The 20,211-nt window shown below is 39.4% G+C and overlaps 1 protein-coding gene across 3 annotated transcripts in view; it reads right to left on the bottom strand.

Moving 5' to 3' along the window:
- Positions 1-606: 606 nt before the first annotated feature.
- MYLK (myosin light chain kinase) overlaps positions 607-20,211 on the bottom strand; it is a 208,426-nt gene continuing 188,821 nt past the window's right edge. For all 3 annotated transcript variants that reach the window (XM_051623195.1, XM_051623196.1, XM_051623197.1), the window contains 6 exons: positions 15,997-16,120; positions 8,032-8,184; positions 6,883-7,006; positions 5,645-5,774; positions 4,659-4,778; positions 607-2,790 (listed from right to left, as the gene is read on the bottom strand). In XM_051623195.1, coding sequence (XP_051479155.1) covers positions 2,540-2,790; positions 4,659-4,778; positions 5,645-5,774; positions 6,883-7,006; positions 8,032-8,184; positions 15,997-16,120 — 902 coding nt within the window. In that variant the 3' untranslated portion in view covers positions 607-2,539. The remainder of the gene's footprint in view (positions 2,791-4,658; positions 4,779-5,644; positions 5,775-6,882; positions 7,007-8,031; positions 8,185-15,996; positions 16,121-20,211) is intronic.

Below are 20,211 nucleotides of genomic sequence, written 5' to 3'. Positions count from 1 at the left end.
TGCATGTGCCTGTCTGAACAGAAACCAGAAGCACTGGGTGAAGTTATGTACGTTCACAGGACACTTGAGCACACTTGGCTTCAAAGGCTGAAAATTTACTCCAGAAATGTGTTGCTACAGCAGGATGTTTCACTGTCTTTGCTTTAGGGAGTTTCTGCGTGGTCCTGCGTTGTCCGTGGTGTCCTGAGCTACATATTAGAAGTCTTCATCAAGGCCGCACAAGTGTATTTGCTAAATATCTTCATTCTTACAGTTTCTAGGAATATTGGTATAGGTACACATCTATGTTCAGATGTCCCTGAATTTCTTCTCCTTTCTTTCTTAACTACACATTTCCCCACAAACCCACAGCTGTCATGATGCCCAGCCACGTTTACACTGTGGAGGATGTGACGAGGGTGGAGACAGGCAGCAGAGCATACGGCTGTGTCTGGTGTCAGCCCCTGGCTGTGCTGGGTAGGAGACATGCAGCAGCACCATTGAGATCAGGGAGGTTTCCCTGTTGCCCCCTCATCCATTCTTGTGCCCAGCAGCTCCCAGGACAGAGCAGGGACAGAGACGCCAACGTGACCGCAGCGACGCCTGCAATCGAGTACACACGGAGCGTGCTTTGTGGTATTATTTATTTAGGAACTGTGAGCAACTACAGCCGTAGCGTTCTCATCTTTGCAATTCTGATGGTTTAACAAACTGGGAGAACATCAGCATAGTTTTATTAAGGTACAAAATACACCCCGTTGTTGCCTAAAACATTTAAAAAACGTGAGGAAAGCTCTGTATGTTCTAAATCAGATTCAAAACCTTTCTGTATAAGGAATTGTGGCAATACTGTGTTTAGTATAACAAGAGGTTTTTTTATCAATTGAAAAGGAAAAGACATGCTGGCAATCTGAACTTAGCAACAAAGAGTAAAGCAGTTAAAACCCACGTTGTCATCCACACTAGTTGGGCTTTGAATGTAGAAGAGCAAATCATATGAAACACGTACACAACTAGGCAATATCAAACAACCTAAGGTTGATATTGTACACACCTGTATTGAAGTACACTGACTACTTAGTGGTGAGGATTTAAGGTAATGGGGTTTTTTGAAAGAGGTAACCTTTGAAATGCAAATGGTTGCACTTTACACACAAAAAAGTGGAAAAGGAAAAGAATCACTTTTGGAATGATACATAGGTATAAGACACACTGGTTTTGAATTAAGCATATCACCTCACAGCCTCTGATATTACCTCTGAACAACAACAACAAATTAAAAAGTGCCAATACCGTGATAGGAAAGCAAAGTTACTAAGTCTGAGTGCATTAACCATTTCTGAGAAAAAAAAAAAAACAAACAACTGGGGGTTTGGATTTTTTTTTGTTTTGTTTTGCTTTGTTTCTCTACATTTTTAAAAAACGCAACAGCCTTACTGGTGCAGGTTTAAGACAAAAACAAGACAGTCAAGCTCGTAAGGTAGAAAGAGGTCCTATATAGGTTAAGATTCTTTGGAAACTGCTAAGTATAAAGGAGTTTGTAATCCAGGCTACTATTTTTTTTTTTGCTACTCCAAAAATCTGTGGGAGTTTCCAGCTTATCATCAGTTGAGATCTGTTTTGTTTTGCAATCGCCAAATAAATGCAAGTAAAACTTTAACTAACCTGGGATTCTATTCACACACATGCACATAGAAGCCACTGGTTGTGCAATAACCTGTTTTTTTTCACAGCAGCATTTATATGAATCATAAGTCATTATGAGACTGACCAGAACAACAGAAAATATTCTCAGTCTTTGTGGTTTCAGTCTGTTTCTTTAAGTTGTCACAGCTGTGACTGTGCTGAAGTGACAGGTTCTGTAAGGGAAAGGTGACAAGGTGTGATCAGCTGGTTAGAAGCAAGATCAGAAGTATCTCAGGAAACCAGCTGGATGTTTAACTTGAGCCAGTATTACAATGGCACTAACAGCGTACTGAGAAAAGGCACAAGATGTGTTTGAAGTTAGGACTGCGAAATTCTGTTTAATGAAAAATTAACCATACCGACATACACATTGCAATGCTGGCTGTGTCAGATCTTCCCTTATAGAAGATACTGCTCAGGGAGCAACCTGGGTCTTAGAACTGGAGATATTCACTGTGTGTCTGGTAAACGATTCCTTGTAAAGTACATCTTGGGGAGCTGACTTAGCTGCAGTTTGGACTGAGGTGATGGGATAGAGCAATGAGCTCAGTAAATGGACTTTTTCTTTAAGGTGTTCAGAATATAACTGTAAACTTGTTTTCCATACATTTGATTTTCAAAATAGACTGGGCAACTTAGTTGATTTTGATGACTTGCTTAAAGTAAATCCAATCATGCTAGCAACTTAAAATCACCTGCTGATTTGAATTAATGCCCATACATAAAGCAAACCAGTATCAACTGATGATGCTGAAAAAACAACCCCCCAAAGACCTACATATCACACAAGGTGCTTTTGATAACTTGGTTTTCTGAGCCTTATAAGTAGAGTCTTTAAATATATTTTTAATTTTTTTTTTCTTTGAGCCTTGTTTCATTCTTCCTCCTCCTCATCTTCATCCTCTCCTTCTTTTTCTTCCATTGTTTCCACAAGGAGTTCTGCAGTGCACGTGGCTTCCCCAAGGCTGTTGACAGCTTTGCAGGTGTATTTGGCATCATCGTCCCCACATACTTCAGAAATAGTCAAAGAACAGTTCCCTTCCTCATCATAATCTATCTGGAAGTGACGGGACTCCTTGACAGGCTGATCATCTTTGTACCACATTACCTCAGGGTCAGGATAGCCTGCAATAGTGGAGAGAGAACAGCAATTACAATGAACAACTATTAACTAAGCTATGATTTTAAGGTCTGATTCCCCATCTGTGTATGGGCATTCCAATATGTTGATATACAAATATTTCATTGAATTCTGTTTCAAAGAAGTTTAGATGATGTGAGGCTTTTTTACTTCACCTTTACCGGAAACAACTTTATTATAAATATCAAAACAATTTGAAAGTTGGCACTGAGGTAACTCATTAGATTCCACTTGCCACTACTTTTGCAGTAACTGCAGGCAGCTTTTTGTGTGTCTCAGACATCAGCCAGTGCAGGACTCTTAGCACTGTATTTGGGGCTTACCTCATGCTGCAGCTTTTGTGGAACCCACAGTTCCCAACACCAAGATTTAGAATTTCAAGGGAAAGGTGTTTTGGACTACAACAACAACTTAATATCTTTCTCAGGTTGCTTTGTTGTGGCTATTCTGAATCTTCCACCTCCTATTCTGCTCCCTGCACACCAGCCTGTCCTGTACCAGGACCTTAGCACTACGATTTCCTATTTCTGTTTGTTAGGGTAAATAAGGGACTCTAAGAAAAGTATTTTGATTATGCATCTCAGCAGGAGTTTTGGAGCCTTTTGTGATGGAAATGGCTCTGCTACACTCAAAGCATCCAGAGCAGGGCTGTACAACACATGCTGGAGAACAATCCCTTATACAGTACTCTTGGCTGCTGTAACAAACTGAAGGCTTGTTGTCTCAGCCAAGTTCTGGACTGTGACAGAAGGATGAATTCCCACTGAGCAGAAATAAAGTGCAGGAATCCCTAATGCACAGTGAACATTAGAGGGATACATTGGAAAGTTTGGAATATTGGCTGTGGTACATCCATTTGGTTTATTCCAAGCAGTACTTAGGCACATACCCCTCACGCTGAGCATCCATCAGCAACAATAATCCATCCTCACATCTCCGCTGTGAGGTAGGAAACACAGGCAGTGAAAGAGATTAGGAGCACAGAAACAAACAAGCAGAAGGTCAGTGAAGCAGTTTGTGAACCTCATTTTAAGATTAGAAATTGTCTAACTTGAACACATGCAGTATGGTACTGACTTGATCCATTTTTTTTTAACAGCTCTTCCTAATTGCTAGTTTTCAGCAGCAGCTGGGATGTAGAAGCTTCAGTCTCATTCCAGTAGCAGCACTGGAGGTCTTGGCCTTCATGCTTTTAGGCTGACCAAGCCAAGCTGCTTAAGTGCTTTCTCATGAACTTATTCTTTCTATCTGCATATTCCAGTCTGAGTTTTCTTTCTTGAACTCATAAGTTCAAAAAAACAAACAACACAATATTTTCTAGATGTGGCTCTTGTAACCAGTGCAATGATATTGTCATTATTTCTCATGCAAACACACTGTTAGGGACTTCTTTGCCTTTAATAAAATGTACTTATGGCTTAAATTGATCTTGAGGTCATGTGAAACTTGTCTGTCATTTCAGAGAAACGACTTTGTACTTATTCTTGGTTTCTGGTTAACAGTCTCTAAGAGGCTACTCTTGCAATGTATGGTACTACATTGCATCTTGTTTTTACTGTTTCTACCCTCAAAAATCACCTTACTGTTCCCACTTGCTGTTCTGAATTAGTGATTCACACATTGACTCTTGGAGACTTCTGTTCTATGGCAAGCACAGAACAAACCCATGCAGCTCCAGATAATTCCTGGTATTGCAACACATTCATGCTGTGACATGCAGATATTGGTAAAGCAAAATGGCATCAACTCAACAGTAATACAGAAAAAAAAATAATCAAAAAAGATAAACAACAGCACAATGCAAAAAGCTGGCAAGGAAGGACAGAAAGAGAGATGTGCTAATTCAGAATACCTTCAATTTTGCAGTCAAATCTAGCAGCACTTCCTTCCACAACCTCCATGTCAAGGATTTTTTTAGTAAAATATGGCTTTACATGGGGCTTTTCTTCAGCCACTTCTTCAAGGAAAGCATCTGTAGGAGAGTGAAGAAATAGTTCATTATTTTACAGGGCACGTTTCCAAAAGGTGTATTTTAATTTTTAATTACCAGATGGTAACAAAAGCATCTTTTATTTCACTTAATTCCATAAGGCTTGCGGCACAGAGAGGAGGTTATCTGCTTAGTTTTGTGCCAATCTTTTGCAGCTGGACAAAGATTCAGACCATAAATAGAATGAAATTAACATGCACGCTACCACGCTATCTTTATTTTTTCCTTGAATTTGTTTCTAACTGAACCTTGACTGTTCCAAGTCAGAGGGGTAACCCGGTTCAACTTGTACACAGCCTGCAGTCTGGGTGGGTGTCAAAATTACTTGCTTGATTTTCAGAAGTGTCCAACATCTGCACCTCTGTTGCACACCCCAGATCAACACTTCAAACAGGGACGCAGTGGAATAATGGAGACACATTATTTTTGTTCTTAAATGCCCTTGTCTGAGGAGAGTGGTTAATGCAGAGTACATGTCTTGGTTGAAGCAAGTGTTAATACTTGCTTGCTTGCTTGCAGGAGAGAGCAATACATCACTGTAATCTTTGTATAAACATGCATTCCAAAAGTGAAGCTGACAAATCTACCTTAATTCTTTGGCTTTAAAAAGAAAAGAGTTTACTGCCCATAATTATACTGAGAAATTTTGAGTAGCAGAAAAATATGAGAAAAATTAATTTTTGACAGATTTTTTTTTAATTATTTTTTTTTTAAAAGAAGATTAAAACACAGAGAGAGAGACTGAGCAGGAATAATCAACTTTATGATTGGTCTCTAGCATTTTGCTTAAGGTTTTAGTAAGATTGATTCACAGAGAGGTAAAAATATGGTGCAGGAAAATTCCTTACCTTCGTTCTCTACTTTGTCTGCATTTATAGGGCTGGTAGGTGAGCTCCCAGAGGCCTTCCTCCCACTCATACCAGAAATCATTGCCATGGACGACAGTCTTCCTATTGCTCGGACAGCATGGCCTGTTTTCTAAGGCATAACATAAAAGGCTTCTGATCAATCCAATCCAACAGGAATGTGATTTTCTGTAACAATTGTGCTTCGGACAAATTATCTGGGATCTCTGCAAACCTCACTGGAATTGTTGGACAAACTGCTTATATATAGCTCTGTTGTTTTAGGAGAGACAGAGCAGGCTGGTCTGAATGACCAAATTTAGTTGCAGATATAAACTTCCCCTGATGAACTCATACCTAAATGAATGTCTCTGTTAGCTGCGGATAAAAAGCGCTGCGCGAGAGGAGGGCCAGTGAAAAAGCGATGTTCTTTTTAACTGCAACTGAACTCTGGTGGCAGGAGGCTCTTCAGCAGCCACATGGGCTGGGCTGAGTGTCCCCAGGGACGAATAACCAGCGAATATGAAATGATGAAAAAGTAGCATCTGCATGGTGGAAGCAGAGCTCCAACAGGCACGGGAACCAACCACCCGGATACTAAAATATGCTCAAACTACGTTGCCTCTAGTCTGGACACTTGTGTTTTTGTAGAGCTTGCATGAGCTCGTAAGAAACATGTACAGTAGAACGTCAGAGGAGATATAAGTAGATCTACATACATGAATATCTTGTAGGCTACTCAAAAAGCTGGATCAAGGATTTTATGTATCAGCTTCCCTAGCTATCAGAACAGCACAGATGGACCTGCTACAACAGTTCCAGCATTAAGAAAAAGAAGATACGGAGACCAAATAGGTCAAAGATAATTATTAAACCAATCTGACTGGATCCATGAGGAGCTTGGTGCTCCAAGAAGGCAGAACTACCAGCTTAGGAGAATGAAACTACAACAAAAAGAGTTTTCTCCTTCTCCCAAAAGAGCAGGAAAAACCATACATCCACTCGTACACCTTTTAGTAGCCCCAAAAGAATCATCATTTGTAATATGTACGCAGCTGTGCACCCTCCTACTGCTTGGCCACAGAAACCAAAGCTGCTTTACTGCATTCACACTCTGACCACACTGGAGTTTTCACCAGAAGCAGAAACCACCTGGCATGACATGTTTTTCAGAATCATAAACATTAGAAATAAAGAGACTTATTAGGAAAACTAGCCCAATTCTTTGACCTCTTCATTACCTGCCATTTTCTTCTGGCCATATATTTCTTCATCCTATCTTTGGAAAGTTTTTTGGCTTCCATGGTTTTGGTGTCTTTTTGCAGCCAAGGATGCTGAAGACATTGAGTACAATTAAAGCGACTCCTGTTTTTTATATAAAAAAGACTTGTCAGTGTTGCCACTAATGATGGTTGAACCTACCTGCTTTAACATTATTTTGTGCTGTCTTTTCTGAGAGCTGTTTTTTCTGTTTCCTAAATGTAGCAACATTGATCACATGGCACCACTTTCCCAGCTGTGCTCACTTCCTAAGCTCACTTTCACAAATGCTGTTTTTTTCAGAGAAAACTGTGCATTTAAAAGTGTTAATAAAACATCAAAAAACAAGGCACTAAAAGCCATATGTTTCAGGCATGGAACACAGAGCAGAGCCACAGTGGCAATGATTCAGCTGCCTCACGCTGGCAGAACACGGTCCCAGATCTCTTTTCCTGCACTTACAGAGATTACTCCTTTCCCACCACTTCATACTCTCCTTCCCTGCAGCACTGAACATGTAACAAAGCAGAAATGTCCACATCTCTAATGAAGACACACCCATTCTTCACTTTGTTCACGGTACACAGATAAATAACCCTCTATTCTCCATACATCCAATTGCAAACTCATTGGAAGAAGTATGCATTCTCATTTTCTTTCCTTGGTTTGTTCAGAGTCAGCTGTAAGCAGGGCTTCCAACTCTGATTTCTTTTTTTCTTGCCCAATTAGTAGATTTATTACAAAGCTGCCTATTCAGAGGTACTGCACTTAAAAGCAACACGTGGAAATAAATTTGAAGAAAAATTGCAACCCATTTGATCAAGACAGAACATGTCACGCAGGAATCTCTGTCACACAACAGTGAAGAGTAGCCACACAAAAGCTCAGGCTGCATCTTGCCGGAGGGAAGGGAAAAGCAGAACGAGCAGGCAGTTAAAAGGAAATGCTCCATTCAGACCCTGCACCATAAAGTAAACGAGAGCTGCACACAGAGACACAGGCACACAGAGCTCCTTATAAAGTATCACTAGAGGTGCCTGCCTCAACGTGGAGATTCACAGTGGAGAAACAAGAATTACAAGTTCAGCTACATGCAAACACAGAAAGTGTATCAAGTCCAACAGCTTTACTTCATATCTTTCTTTAGCAGGTTGCTGATAAAGTCCTTGGCATCATCAGAGATTTCATCAAAAGCTTCATCATCAAAGTCCCAGGTTGCTGAGGTAACATTGGCTAAGGTTTCATTGTCATTGTCTCCCATGAAAGGAGAAAGTCCACTCACCCTGGGGATGCAATAGACAGACAGACACAAAACAAACAGGGTCAATTTGAAAATGATCAGAGGAGCAGATTAAAATCTTGTGTGACATCTCCTAAACTCTGCATATCTTTATCAGTAAAAGCTCCCTTAAAAGAAATAAATAAAAGGAGTCTTAACTACAGATGGTCTTACGGGAAGGAAACTAGAATTTTGATTGCAAAACAGAAAGAAAAATGTCTGTTGTTTCTTTCTCTTTTCCCAAGACATTTTTGAGGAGAGAACTAGAATCAGCTGAAAGTGAAGCATACAAGGTTGTTAAATTACTTTTCTAGTTCTGCAAAAATAATACTGCCATTTCTACAGCAAATTGAATAGCTGTTGGGTAGATTTTTTTTGGATGCTTTCAGAGTGACTTTGCTGCCTTTACTGTCAAACCAAGTATTTTTATCCCTTTTATTCCATTTACTCCTGCAGAGAGCACCCAAGAAGAAAGATGCATCATGAAATCCACAGGGCTATTTTGTAAACAAAACGACCCCAAATTACTTAGCCAGATAAAACAGTGCTACATCACTGCAGGCTGTAGAGTTATGCAGATGCATCCAGAAGTAATTTGGTCTTTATGTTCTCAATCAGTCATGATGATGCATGAAATGGAAATAATACTCTTATAACCTAAGTTGAGTTTCTGAGGCTTTTTACTCCATATAACTGCTACATTACTAGTGAAAGGCAATTACAGAACATCATGGTGTAATTTTTTGCAGAACATCTTTCTGCAGTTGAGTGTTGCCCCTTATTATACTGTACCTTTGTGCCTCCAGATACTTCTGATACCTGTATATGTCACCCTTGCAATAAAAACTTAAGGTGAAAGTTGGTGATTCCTTAGAACTACGAGTTACCCAGTTTTGCAGGTCTTCTTCCTGGCATGCAATTTGCATAATAACCTATTCTTCATTAAACTTTAAAGACTTTATTTGCTGTTTCTGTACAATTGTGTTAAACAGTTACAGCAACCAGTTGTATTTCAACAGTAGCACTTTTTTTTTTTAATATGGAAAAGTGGAAATTATAGTACTGAGAGTACTATATGGAAAAATACTGCAATGCTACTGAATATCACAGACTGGTAGAAAAAGAGATTTGGGTCAAATAAAGAAAGCTACTAGAGTAATGATATTAGTATATTCTTCTCCCTAAAGTAGTTATTTTGCTATATTTTGTTACTAATAACATTAAAAATCTGACTTGGAATTTGTTCCTAAGTATTTTATTTCTATAAGCAAAGTAGGAGCACATACTCTTTGAAGCCTCACACAAAGCAGATACGAAGTCTTTTACCATTTCTGGAAGTTATGTGCAGTACAGCAGAGTCTAGAATCTTAGGTGTATACCTCAGAAATTTCCTAGTAATAATTCATGAGGAGAAGATAAAGGCATGTTTCTTTTCAGGCAGAAGGAGGTAAATCAGAACAGAATGTATTTGATTTCTTACTTTGCATTATATGGGGCGGATTCAAATGCAACACTGAAGCATGATTCTATAAATGTATAAGATGAGAGAAACCCATTTATGAACATGTAATAGACATGTGTTACAGAAGGCTGAAAGATTAATGTACCAAAAAATGCTCAGACTTTACTGTGACTGTTTTCTGTCTTTGACACTTTACTGCAAGAGACAAAGTTTATGCCAGTCAGCACTGGGGAGCTGGTACAGCTGCGGCACGAAGGACTCTGTTCTGCTCTCATGCACATCAGCCATCATGGCCACTTAAATCACTGAAGCAAATTCTCTGTCCTGGAATCTGCAAAGCACTCCTGCAGGGCCTATCCCTATCCCCACTCCAGTATTTTAGCATCTTCCTATCTATGACAATGTCATCTTTCTCTATAATGTTTTAGAAAGTGAAAAAAACCTCATCCAGACTGCAGTTCTAAGTTTTGGGCTCCAGATACTGATTGCTAAGTGGTCTCTTTTTTGACTGTGTAGGAAGTACAATCATCTCTGAGCCAACTCAGCAGCTGCTAAATAGGCTCATATTTTATACAAATGAAGGATCTGTGAAATACTTCTTTAGTTCACTGTCAATATAGAAGATGCACATCTTCTCTTCATCCAGCTAAGCTTCCAGAGGACACACTTGAGCAGCCAGAGCAATTACAATTCCATTTCCCTTCAATACTTGATGCAAGTATGGCAAAGGTGACCTCTGCATAGTATTACCACAAATAGTACTGTGCACCTCTTGTGTTACATCAGATAGTATTTTGGCCTATTTCCCAAGATGAAAGCTGCAGTACTGAGGAAGCTGTTCCATGATTTAAAGACTGTTACAGATACAGAGACATTCATGTGGGAACACCACTGCTCCACACTGCACTGGAAGAGACAGTGCTTGTGAAGACATCTAACTTTCTGGGCAAAGGGATACTGAATGTCACACACAGCATCAAGGGATGAGGATAAATTGAAAGAGATTAGAGAGAAAAAGAGAGGGAAAAAAACCCTTGTTTGTTGTTGTTGTTGGGTTTTTTGGTGTTTGTTTTGTTTTGTTTTGTGGTTTGTTTTGTTTGGGTTTTTTTGTTGTTGTTGTTGTTTGTTTGTGTTTATTTTTAAGAAAGGCATGACAGAATTATCAGCTAAAATCTGAAATGTTGAGGTGGGATTGACTCATCCCATGCATTTGTTGCCACTTCCAAACACCAGTGTAACAGTGCCCATTCAAACATTTCAATGAACCTATTTTAGTCTTTCTGAATGTGCTGTTGTAAATTTATGAGGCTAAAACAATTTTCTCTCTCCACCACAGTTTAATACTGTGAATGAGTTGCCTTGGCATGGAAATACTTGAAAGGCAAACTAGATCCTTGTCTATAGTTACAAAACAAAATCCAGCAACTAGTGCAGATGATAACCAGGAATTCTTATCTTTAGCACAGATTTCACTGACCCAAGTCTTGGCTGTTCATTTCCTAATAGCCATTTAAAGTAATAATGGCCCAGCAACTCCTTTGACAGATAATGGAAACAATTTCTTTTTGGAATGCTGAAGCTAAGTGATAAAGATGAGCTACTGCTCCAGAAAATTAATTCTCAGCTTACACTGCAAAGTTACCGTTAGACAAGCAGCAAGTTGTTTACTGAAAACATTTTTCCAGCTACTTAACCAGGCATCTTCCTGGCAGGTTAAGAACCATTTGTTTAGAAAATCTTTCACAGTTTCCACTTCTAAGTAAAGAAGAAAGATATTTTATCATCTAGAAGTTCCTTAGCATTTATTGGTCTGTTCCAACAAAGCTCTGAGTGCAGATTTAGAAATGTTAAGATCAGAAGGGTCCATCCAACGTAGTTGTCGGTCTTGCTGCCTGTGTAACAAAGCATTTCACTTGGAAATCTTTGCATGAAGACAACCACTAATCCAGGAAAGGTGAGTTTGCTGCATGTCTCAAAAAGCCAGACTGAGCATTTCTCAGCAAACAGTGCTTGTAGCAGCCACTGATTTGGGCTGATGGCACTGAGTCCCTCCTACCAGCCTTTGCATTGTATTAGCAGTGAAAAAAAGTAACAGATCTTAGAATGAAGAGTATCTGCTTCTGATAAACCCCTGCAGGTCATATCAAATAAGCACAAGATAATGCCTGCACCCTGGAGAACATGTAGTGATTAAATTATTTTACAAGTGAAATAAAACAAATCGTCTCAGGTTACCCTGTGCAGGCCATGAATCCACTGGACAAAGCCACCTTTTCCTTAGCTGGGGGCTGAGTGACTCCTGCACTGTAAGAAACAGCCCAGTGAACCCACGTGAAGGGAGGCAGCTCATTGCTGAAGCAAGTGTGTTACTCTGTGTTCCCGTCCTTGTTTTACGTGCCCAGTGGATTAATAAAGAATCACAATTGAAAGTGCCACTGAACAAATAATTAACTTTCTTTTGAGCAGTACAGTCATGACATTACGGCCCCCCAACTTGTTTTACTGAAAGAACAAGGAGTGCTCTCTCATCTTCATATTAACGAGGCTTGAGTTTTTAATAGGACAAGGAGCCAAGTGTAAGCAGCATGTCTTGCCTTATCAAATACCAAGTTTGCACAACCAAAAGATAAACTATGCCAAAAGATCTTTCAAACAAGCCTAACTGCCAAACAAGGGAGAAATAACAGCAGTGATGAATAATACAGTAAATAAAAAGAACAAGGAAAGTTTGAAGAATCGGGGTGTATGTTATTAGGAAGGTGCTCAAGGAAAAGAGTATATAGCAAGATCAAGAGAGATATTAAAAAAGAGCCTAAGATACAGCATATTAAAACCTAATAATTGTCAGAGGTCAAGTATTCTGAAAAGATACACACTGGCTGGCACTGATGAAGCAAAACGAACAAGAGGAAAGCAAGCTGAGGTTTCAATCTATCCCAGCCAGTTCCTCCCTGAAACTAGTCAGATTCTTTGGAGACAGAAGGAAAAAGGCTCTCTGCTTTCAATATACATACATGCAGTGCTGAAATTTTAGACTGAAAATTGGTTTGAAATAAAAATAAAATTAGAAATTGTTTCAGATTGCTAAATACTGGAAGCACCAACTCTCCAAATGGTTCATGAGGAGAGAACTAGAAATAGAAAAAAATAACAAATTCAGCAATACCCAGAAAAATAAATGGGATAGAAAGAGCTGGAAAGAATTCAGGTTTAACCTTCATTAGATAAAGATTACTGTAAATGCAAGAAGAAACACTGAAATAGACATAAATGGAGATGATGTACACAAGCTATAATATTTGTGGCCTGTTACTTCAAAGGCAATAGATCAACTTAAGTATGTAGGACAGCACTGTGATGCAGAACAGAGTGAGAGCAAGATAAAAGGGGGAGATAAAAAACATGAGACTGAGGATACAGACAGGGAAATTTAACAAAGAACAAAGTCTGATGAAAAAACAGGACTGAGTAAGTTAACCAGGAAGATTAAAAGGATTTAATGTATAGCTTAGAAATGTGGAAAGGGAACACATGAGCTGTAGGATGGAATTAAGTCAGACATGGCATAAGGAAGACAGATGCAGCATCCCAGCAGAGAGTGTGGTATCTGTACTTAACGCCTGCGTAGCAGAAGGCTGGGAAAGAGGTTTGCTGCGGGGCTTTGGAGGAGCACTGTCACCAATTCCAACTTGAGATTACATCTCACCCATTTATTCTTCTGGTGGGAAGACCTTTCACCCACCAAGACCTCTTTTAGCAGCTCTTTGCTAAACCTGGTTGTTGCAGAGAACATAATGGAAAAAATAGTCCCTTTCTAGGCAGGTTACAGGTCTCTCAATGCTAGAATGCTACCTTAAAAGATATGTATGTCAAGTCATGCTGTAGCATGCTCCCTGCTGCTTCACTTAGGACATATGGTGGACACAGTAGCTCTGGGCCATCAGCTGCAGCAGACCTGCCCCTAAGTCCACTTGCTGCTCAGCGCTCGCCTTTTCCTTCATGGCCCCCACACATCAGGGGGAGAGGGGATGCAAATACTGAGTTACAAGCACAGTGATGGTAGGTGAGACAGGCACCAAATGAGTGAGTCTTACACTTTGTATGTACGATGGGGCGCTTCTGTGCATATAATCAAAACAGGAAAGCAGTGCTACAACTAAGGAGAGCTGCAGTTCTCAAGCATTCTGTAATGATGATGTGATAGTCCACTTTGGATAATGGCTCTTAGTCGTGAGTCTGCAAAAATAGCTGAGCTTTGAGGAAGTGAAGACAGACTGGGAGCCTGTCACTCTGGGGTGGAGAGGGCAAGTCCAAGAGATTACTCACAGGTCTTCCCTAACATCTATTACTTTATTCTTATTGAAAGAAAGAGAAAAGCTGATTAATACTGTTAGTCATTATTGCAGTGATAGCTGTGCATCAAAAATAAGAGTTTTGTTGCATTGGCTAATGTAATTTTCCCCTCACAAGGGATTCACTGAATGACACCTTAGCAAACGAGTAATTTCATAATATATATTTCACAAGGCATATCGGGTCATCTCAATCAAATGTAATACCACCCCAATCCCATCAGCTGAATGTTACAGCATCCAAATATTTTTCTTCTGGTAGCCAGAGAAACTGGGAAGCAGCAGTTCTGCCACTACCAGCTAATTGGTCTTTGACATTTCGCCTTTTCTCCATCTGTTTCACCTGCTCCCTTTGCCTTGTCTGCTCAGATGGTGATGATTCTCCAGCCCTTCCCACACTGGAGCAGCAGCCCTGGTGCCGTGCCCCAGGGGCACACACAGCTGCTGCCCCCGAGCTGTGCCTCGGCTGTCTGACAAATCACTGTTTATGCTGCAGACACACAAAAACTCACGTGTACTTTGATAACAAATGACAGCGACAGACGTTAGCCCCCCTACATGTGCGTGTCACACTGTGGTTAATGTTTTGCTCCTTATTGCTCGAGAGGCCTCAAGGGGGCAATGCAGCATCGAGGTAACTGCTGGGTTTGCCATCGCTGCGCAGCAGCCCCGGCTCTTCCCTTGTCGCTCTTCCAGGGCTCTTTAACTCAGGAGGCCCCAAAAGCTAAAGAAATAAATGAATTTGTCATCTGAGTACCGCGTGTGTGGTCTACATGATTTGAACCACAGAATGATCCAAAGGAGCTTTCAAGATCTAGAAAGAAATGCTGGAAGGGAATGGAAAATAAAGGTCCTGTAAATAAACCAGCAGAGCAAAGTGACCTTGAAGAGCGTAGCACACTTCACGTAAGAAACAGAAGATAACAGAAATATTCAGAGTCTTTGTTGGGAGTAAGGGAGTTGCTGTAGTAGCTTCTGCACAGGACAAGAAAGAAACTTATGTTTCTTAGTTTGGAAATGGGGAGTATGAGAACAAGCATAGGCTGACAAGGCAAGCAGAATCAATCACGGACAGAGCAAACAGCTGTGCACTGCCAGGTTTCAAGGAGCAGGGTGGCCGGAACAGTGGTGACTCTTAAAAAAGAAAGTAAGGCATTGACAGAAGATTTTTAAAACAATGAGTGCAAAGTAGGTCTGGTGTTTACCTACTATTGAAAGTGGAGCGAGGGAGAAGATCCATGCTCCGAACAGAGCTTATCTTTTGAAGGTGTACATGGCATCAGATGTGTAAAGTCACAGTTGGAAGATCACTTGCTGTCCTAGGCATGGAGATCCTATTTCCATATACATGTCTCTAGACCCAGTGAAGGTCATAATCATGTCTTTATCACATAAAAAAGATTTAATCAAATACCAAAATACATTACCAAGAGCTGCAGCCAACTGTCCTCTAAAATATTTCCATGAGCTTGATCCATACTGCTTATAAAATGTATTTATCCAGTGGTTTGTGCTTAGTAAGAAACTAAAATGCACTGTGAACAGATATGGTAAAGCTGGGATACTTTAGTCTGTTCCACGAGAGATACAATCTGAATAAGAAGATCCCAGAATTTCACGAAGATTTTATCTCTTGGGAATAATATAATGGAGATTATCAGTTATTAGTGCATGCCCAAACATTCCTCTTTAACTTCTGGGAAGGAAAAATAGTTTAAAGTTAATAACAAAATACTGTCACATTGTCTTTTTAAATGAGATGAAACGTTGCTGGTTTATGATGTAAGATGTACAGCACTAAATGGCTGAATTTCCAGAACTGCTGGTTCTGCACTTTACCAGGGACACACTTCAGAGAACAGAGAATTTTTATTAATTATGTTGGAGCATGCTAATCGAAATACAAAAGGCCAGAAAATTGGAGAAGAATTCGCAAGTTGATGGAAATTTTGTGTGTTCAGCAAGTGTCTGGATTTGTGTTAAGAATAGCAAAGGTACTCACAAAATGTAGCAAATAACTCCTATACTCCACATATCTGTTTCATATCCAATTGGTTCATAGTTTATAACTTCTGGAGCCACAAACTCAGGTGTTCCAAAGAGAACTTTCAGAGAACCTGCATTTTCTGTGAAGAATGAAAGAGAAAACCATTAACTGCTGCATGCAAGTTTTTAAAAACAATCCTTCCCCAGTAACAGGAAAACCAGCTTTGCCTTCATGTTTGTGATTTTGTTAAAGATCCTTGTGAGAAAAAATAAATGATACCTGAACTGCAGTTTTCTTAGATTAAACAAATATAGCAATAAATAATTATTTATTAAACATGCCCAAGCACACAGCACTGTACAAGGCACATAATAAGAAGGTTCCTATAGCAAGGAGTTTCCACAAGACCAAGTCTAAGAAAGAGGAGAAATTTTAGTCTTTCACTCAGATTTGGATGTCCTGAATTACAAAAGTGTTTCAGCCTCCATCACTTCAGCAGTTGCACATGAAGATTTTGGGACTGCAGTGTTAGAAAAAAGCTTAAGTTTTCACAAAGTATATAAGAATTATCAAAGCTCAGGAATCTCCATTCTATTATAAAGAAAAACAGTAGTGAATTCTAATAAGAAGAAATAACTGTTTTACACCAACACTTTTTAATTTTTTTACAGTTCAAATAGAAAAGAATATCAATACTGGGTTGCATGTCTCTGAAACTTGAAGTGGCACAGGTCAGTGGATAAAAAAGAAAGGAAGCAACTGATGGGCACGTGTCAGATCACTACCTTGCCATTAAAACTGGGCTTGAGCCAGCTCTCAAACCCAGGCTTGCCCACCACCACACCTGTGGAGCTACAAAGTGGTGAAGAGGAACCTCAAATGCTTAGTCATGAGTTGCTTCTCAAAACTTTTTTTCAGCTGGCCTGTAGAACAGGAGTCCTACATTTGACTCTGCTTAAAAACAACGTGGATGCTTTTAAAGTGATTGACAACAAAGCTACTGCTAGCAATATGAGCTGAAAGAATGAGGTCATGGGACATATGAACCTGCTCTTCATCTTCCTTGTGCTGACCCACCAGTATTGCTCTAATGGAAGATCCAGTGATGAAGGCAGAATAATCACCTGTCCAGAACCCAGTATTGCCAGTTTATGCTGCCATTGTGCAACTATGAGTGATGTGTTTAAATCATAGTGTGAAACATACGTCATTTAGATAGAAATTATTAAGCAAATCTCAGTGGGCTCATTCTTATCAATGCTCATTCTAAGTAAAATGGGAAGAAGAAAAGAACAAGCAAGGTCAGGAAGGAAGGAAACTAAAGAAGAGATTAGAGACTGGTTATAAAACACAATCCCCACTTCCCTGATTTATTATACAAATATAAAAATGTCAGGAAATTGTTTCTGGTTTGAAATGAGCTTGGATTTAGATTGAGAACCTACTGTCCAGTCTGCACATGTGCCTGAGCAATCAGTATTTGCCTTAAGTGAGATTCATTGCATTATGTTTATCTTTTGTGCAAGTGTAGCATCCAAATTAGGCCCAGTAAAATGACACAGTGAGGAATGCCTGGGAGCAGCCCCAGGAAATCACCTAAATCCTCCCATGCAAGTCCACCACATCAAAACCTTCCTGCCAGATATCTGACTAGCCTTTAAAAAGCACATTCAAAAGCTGTTCCATAACATCCCTATGCTCACATCGCCAGGGTTTTTTCACTCCAACATTAGGATCCTTTTCCTAATATCCAATCTAAATTGACTTAGCCTGAAACAAGGACCATGTCTTCGCAGTGGCAATGAGGAGCAAGAGATCACCCATCCTTTTCCAAGCACAAAGGGGAAGCCTAGGATCTTAGCTTCCCATTTGTGTTCTTTGTAAGGTCAACACCTACATTTTTTTTTCAACTGTCCTGATGAAAAAATAACAGAAAATTGCCACAAAGAACTTAGTTTCCTAAAAGCTTCATCATGGTCATCCAAATCTCAGACTCAGGTTTTCACATCCAAGTTTGGAGGCTTTTCTGTGCACTGTGTAAACTACCATGAGCCACTGTGTATGCAAAGGCTGGTGTATGAAATGTGCTGCCCATAGGTCAGAGAAATGTTTTTTTGAAAACACGGCACTTGAGTGCAAGCATACAGTGTGAAAAACTGATACAGCATTTTCTGTGTATAAAAGAAAAAAGAAAATAAAAGAATAATACCTTTTCTATGCAATAATATGTCAAATCTTTACCCAGATGTTTACAAGGTTAGTATACAAGTAGGATCTGTGTTTGGATATCCCTTAGTTCAGATAGAAAGCTGACAAGCTAGCTGGAAACTGTTGCCAATGCTGTGTATAATCAACTGATTAAAAAAATATATATATCTTTACAGTACTCAAAACCCATCCTCTTTACTCAAGAAGTTTATCTTAAACAATTTTCTACATGTGTTCCTCAGAACACCAAAAAAGGTCAGGAAAACATCCCACTGCAGCTTTGGTATTTCCTGACAGTGTAAAAGCATTAATTAGCTGCAGATGACTGCAGAAGGAGTGGTTCCTAATTTCTTTAAAACTGATCAAAACACTGAATATTTAGAGGCATTATTTGCACTAGTTACAAAAAGTTAAGAGTAAATATGAAGCCACTTTTCCCTTCAGCAGTCCCTTGGTTGAGCAGTTTCTGCTCAGCCAGGGTCAGGCCCATAGTACGAGGGCTCCCACCCCACATCTACCCAAGCTGAAGTGAATTTGACAGCCAATTTCAAAATCACAAGGCTTGAAGGAAAACAAGCAGAGCGATGTGCTCTCAGTGCACCACATAAGACAAATAGCAAGAAGAGAGTACTTAGTGAAAAGTGGCTTTAGCAGGTTATTTTTTTTTAAGTAAATGAAGCATGAAAAATTGTTTACTACTTTTGGAAAACATCTCAGCCAAAATGTTACAAACATCTTCATGATTAACACTGTTTTTGCTTTATGGGCATGGAATGGGAGGAGACTTTCTCTTCTAGGGAAATGCCACACACACTGAGTTACCCCTCATGGCAGGCTGATGAAAGAAACAGCAAATAACTCTAATGGAACTTTGCAAGAATCAGCAACTTATTAAGCCAAATGAATGTACAGTTGTGGTAAATAAAAATCAGTCAGTACTCATAGCTCTCATCCTTCTACATCAAGAGAAGTTATATATAGGTTAGAGATGAACTACATATGGAAGGACTGTAGCAGCTCCCAAGCTACTGTGAGCTGTGCAATAGACACTGATGCCACAAGATTAACAGAAAAATGGAAAAGCTTATGGATGTGAACAGGCTACTGAAAATGGGATCTTCTTTTTGTTAAGTGTGAGTTTAACTGTGATTTAAAGTTAAAAGGGTATTTGAAGAAATTTCTACACAAAGGCCATTCTGTGGTTATATCTCTTGTTGATGAAATCCACTCACTTCAGCAGTAAATATATAGTTTTCAGGCTGACAGCTGGAAGTCATGGGATGAAGTCTTTCACACAGCTCTGATGAAAAAAGCTTCAGCACTGGAACTTACTTAACAGTTCACCTGTTTCCTCAACAAGAACAAAACCCAGTTCATGTTCCCAGAAAGTTATTGGCTCCATACTAGTGAAGGAACAGAAATGGCAGGAATCTCTTCTTTTAATGAAATAATTGCCTTATCTCTGAGTTCACAGTGTCCATTTGACCGGCATTCATGTAATACCCTTTTGGAGTTGAACATGGTCTAAAAATCTGAAAAGCAGATTTTTTTTTCCCTCTATTCATTGAGCATACCATTTTTTGGTTTGTTTTAGTAAAATTATATTCTTGGCTATGTCTGCTACTTAAGCAACAAAACAAGTAGGATGAGCAGCATGTAGGCAGATAACAAAACCAGGGAACTTGTAATTCCAAACTGTATTCTTAGAAAAAAACCATTGTTCTACTTTTAATAGGTATTAAATATAATTTTGTTTAATTAGGGAAGGTGTAAGATTACACCTAAGAATCTAGTTGTGAGCCTCTCTGCATAGAGTAGCAATTTATATGAGTTGTCCCAATCAATTTAATGGCAGAAAGCGCCACAAATCTCAGCTCTCCCCGTATAACAGGTTCATAAAGTAATGTAGCTCCTTTTAAGTCCTGGGATTTTTTTTTTATTATTATTATTATTTTTTTTTACTTGTGAAGATACAAGATTAAAAAAAGATCATTGTGTGATGTTGGTATTGTTTAACACTAA

Source organism: Apus apus, chromosome 6, assembly GCF_020740795.1.
Source record: "Apus apus isolate bApuApu2 chromosome 6, bApuApu2.pri.cur, whole genome shotgun sequence".
Classification (NCBI taxonomy): Eukaryota; Metazoa; Chordata; class Aves; order Apodiformes; family Apodidae; genus Apus; species Apus apus.
This window is presented reverse-complemented; position numbering and strand designations above follow the sequence as displayed.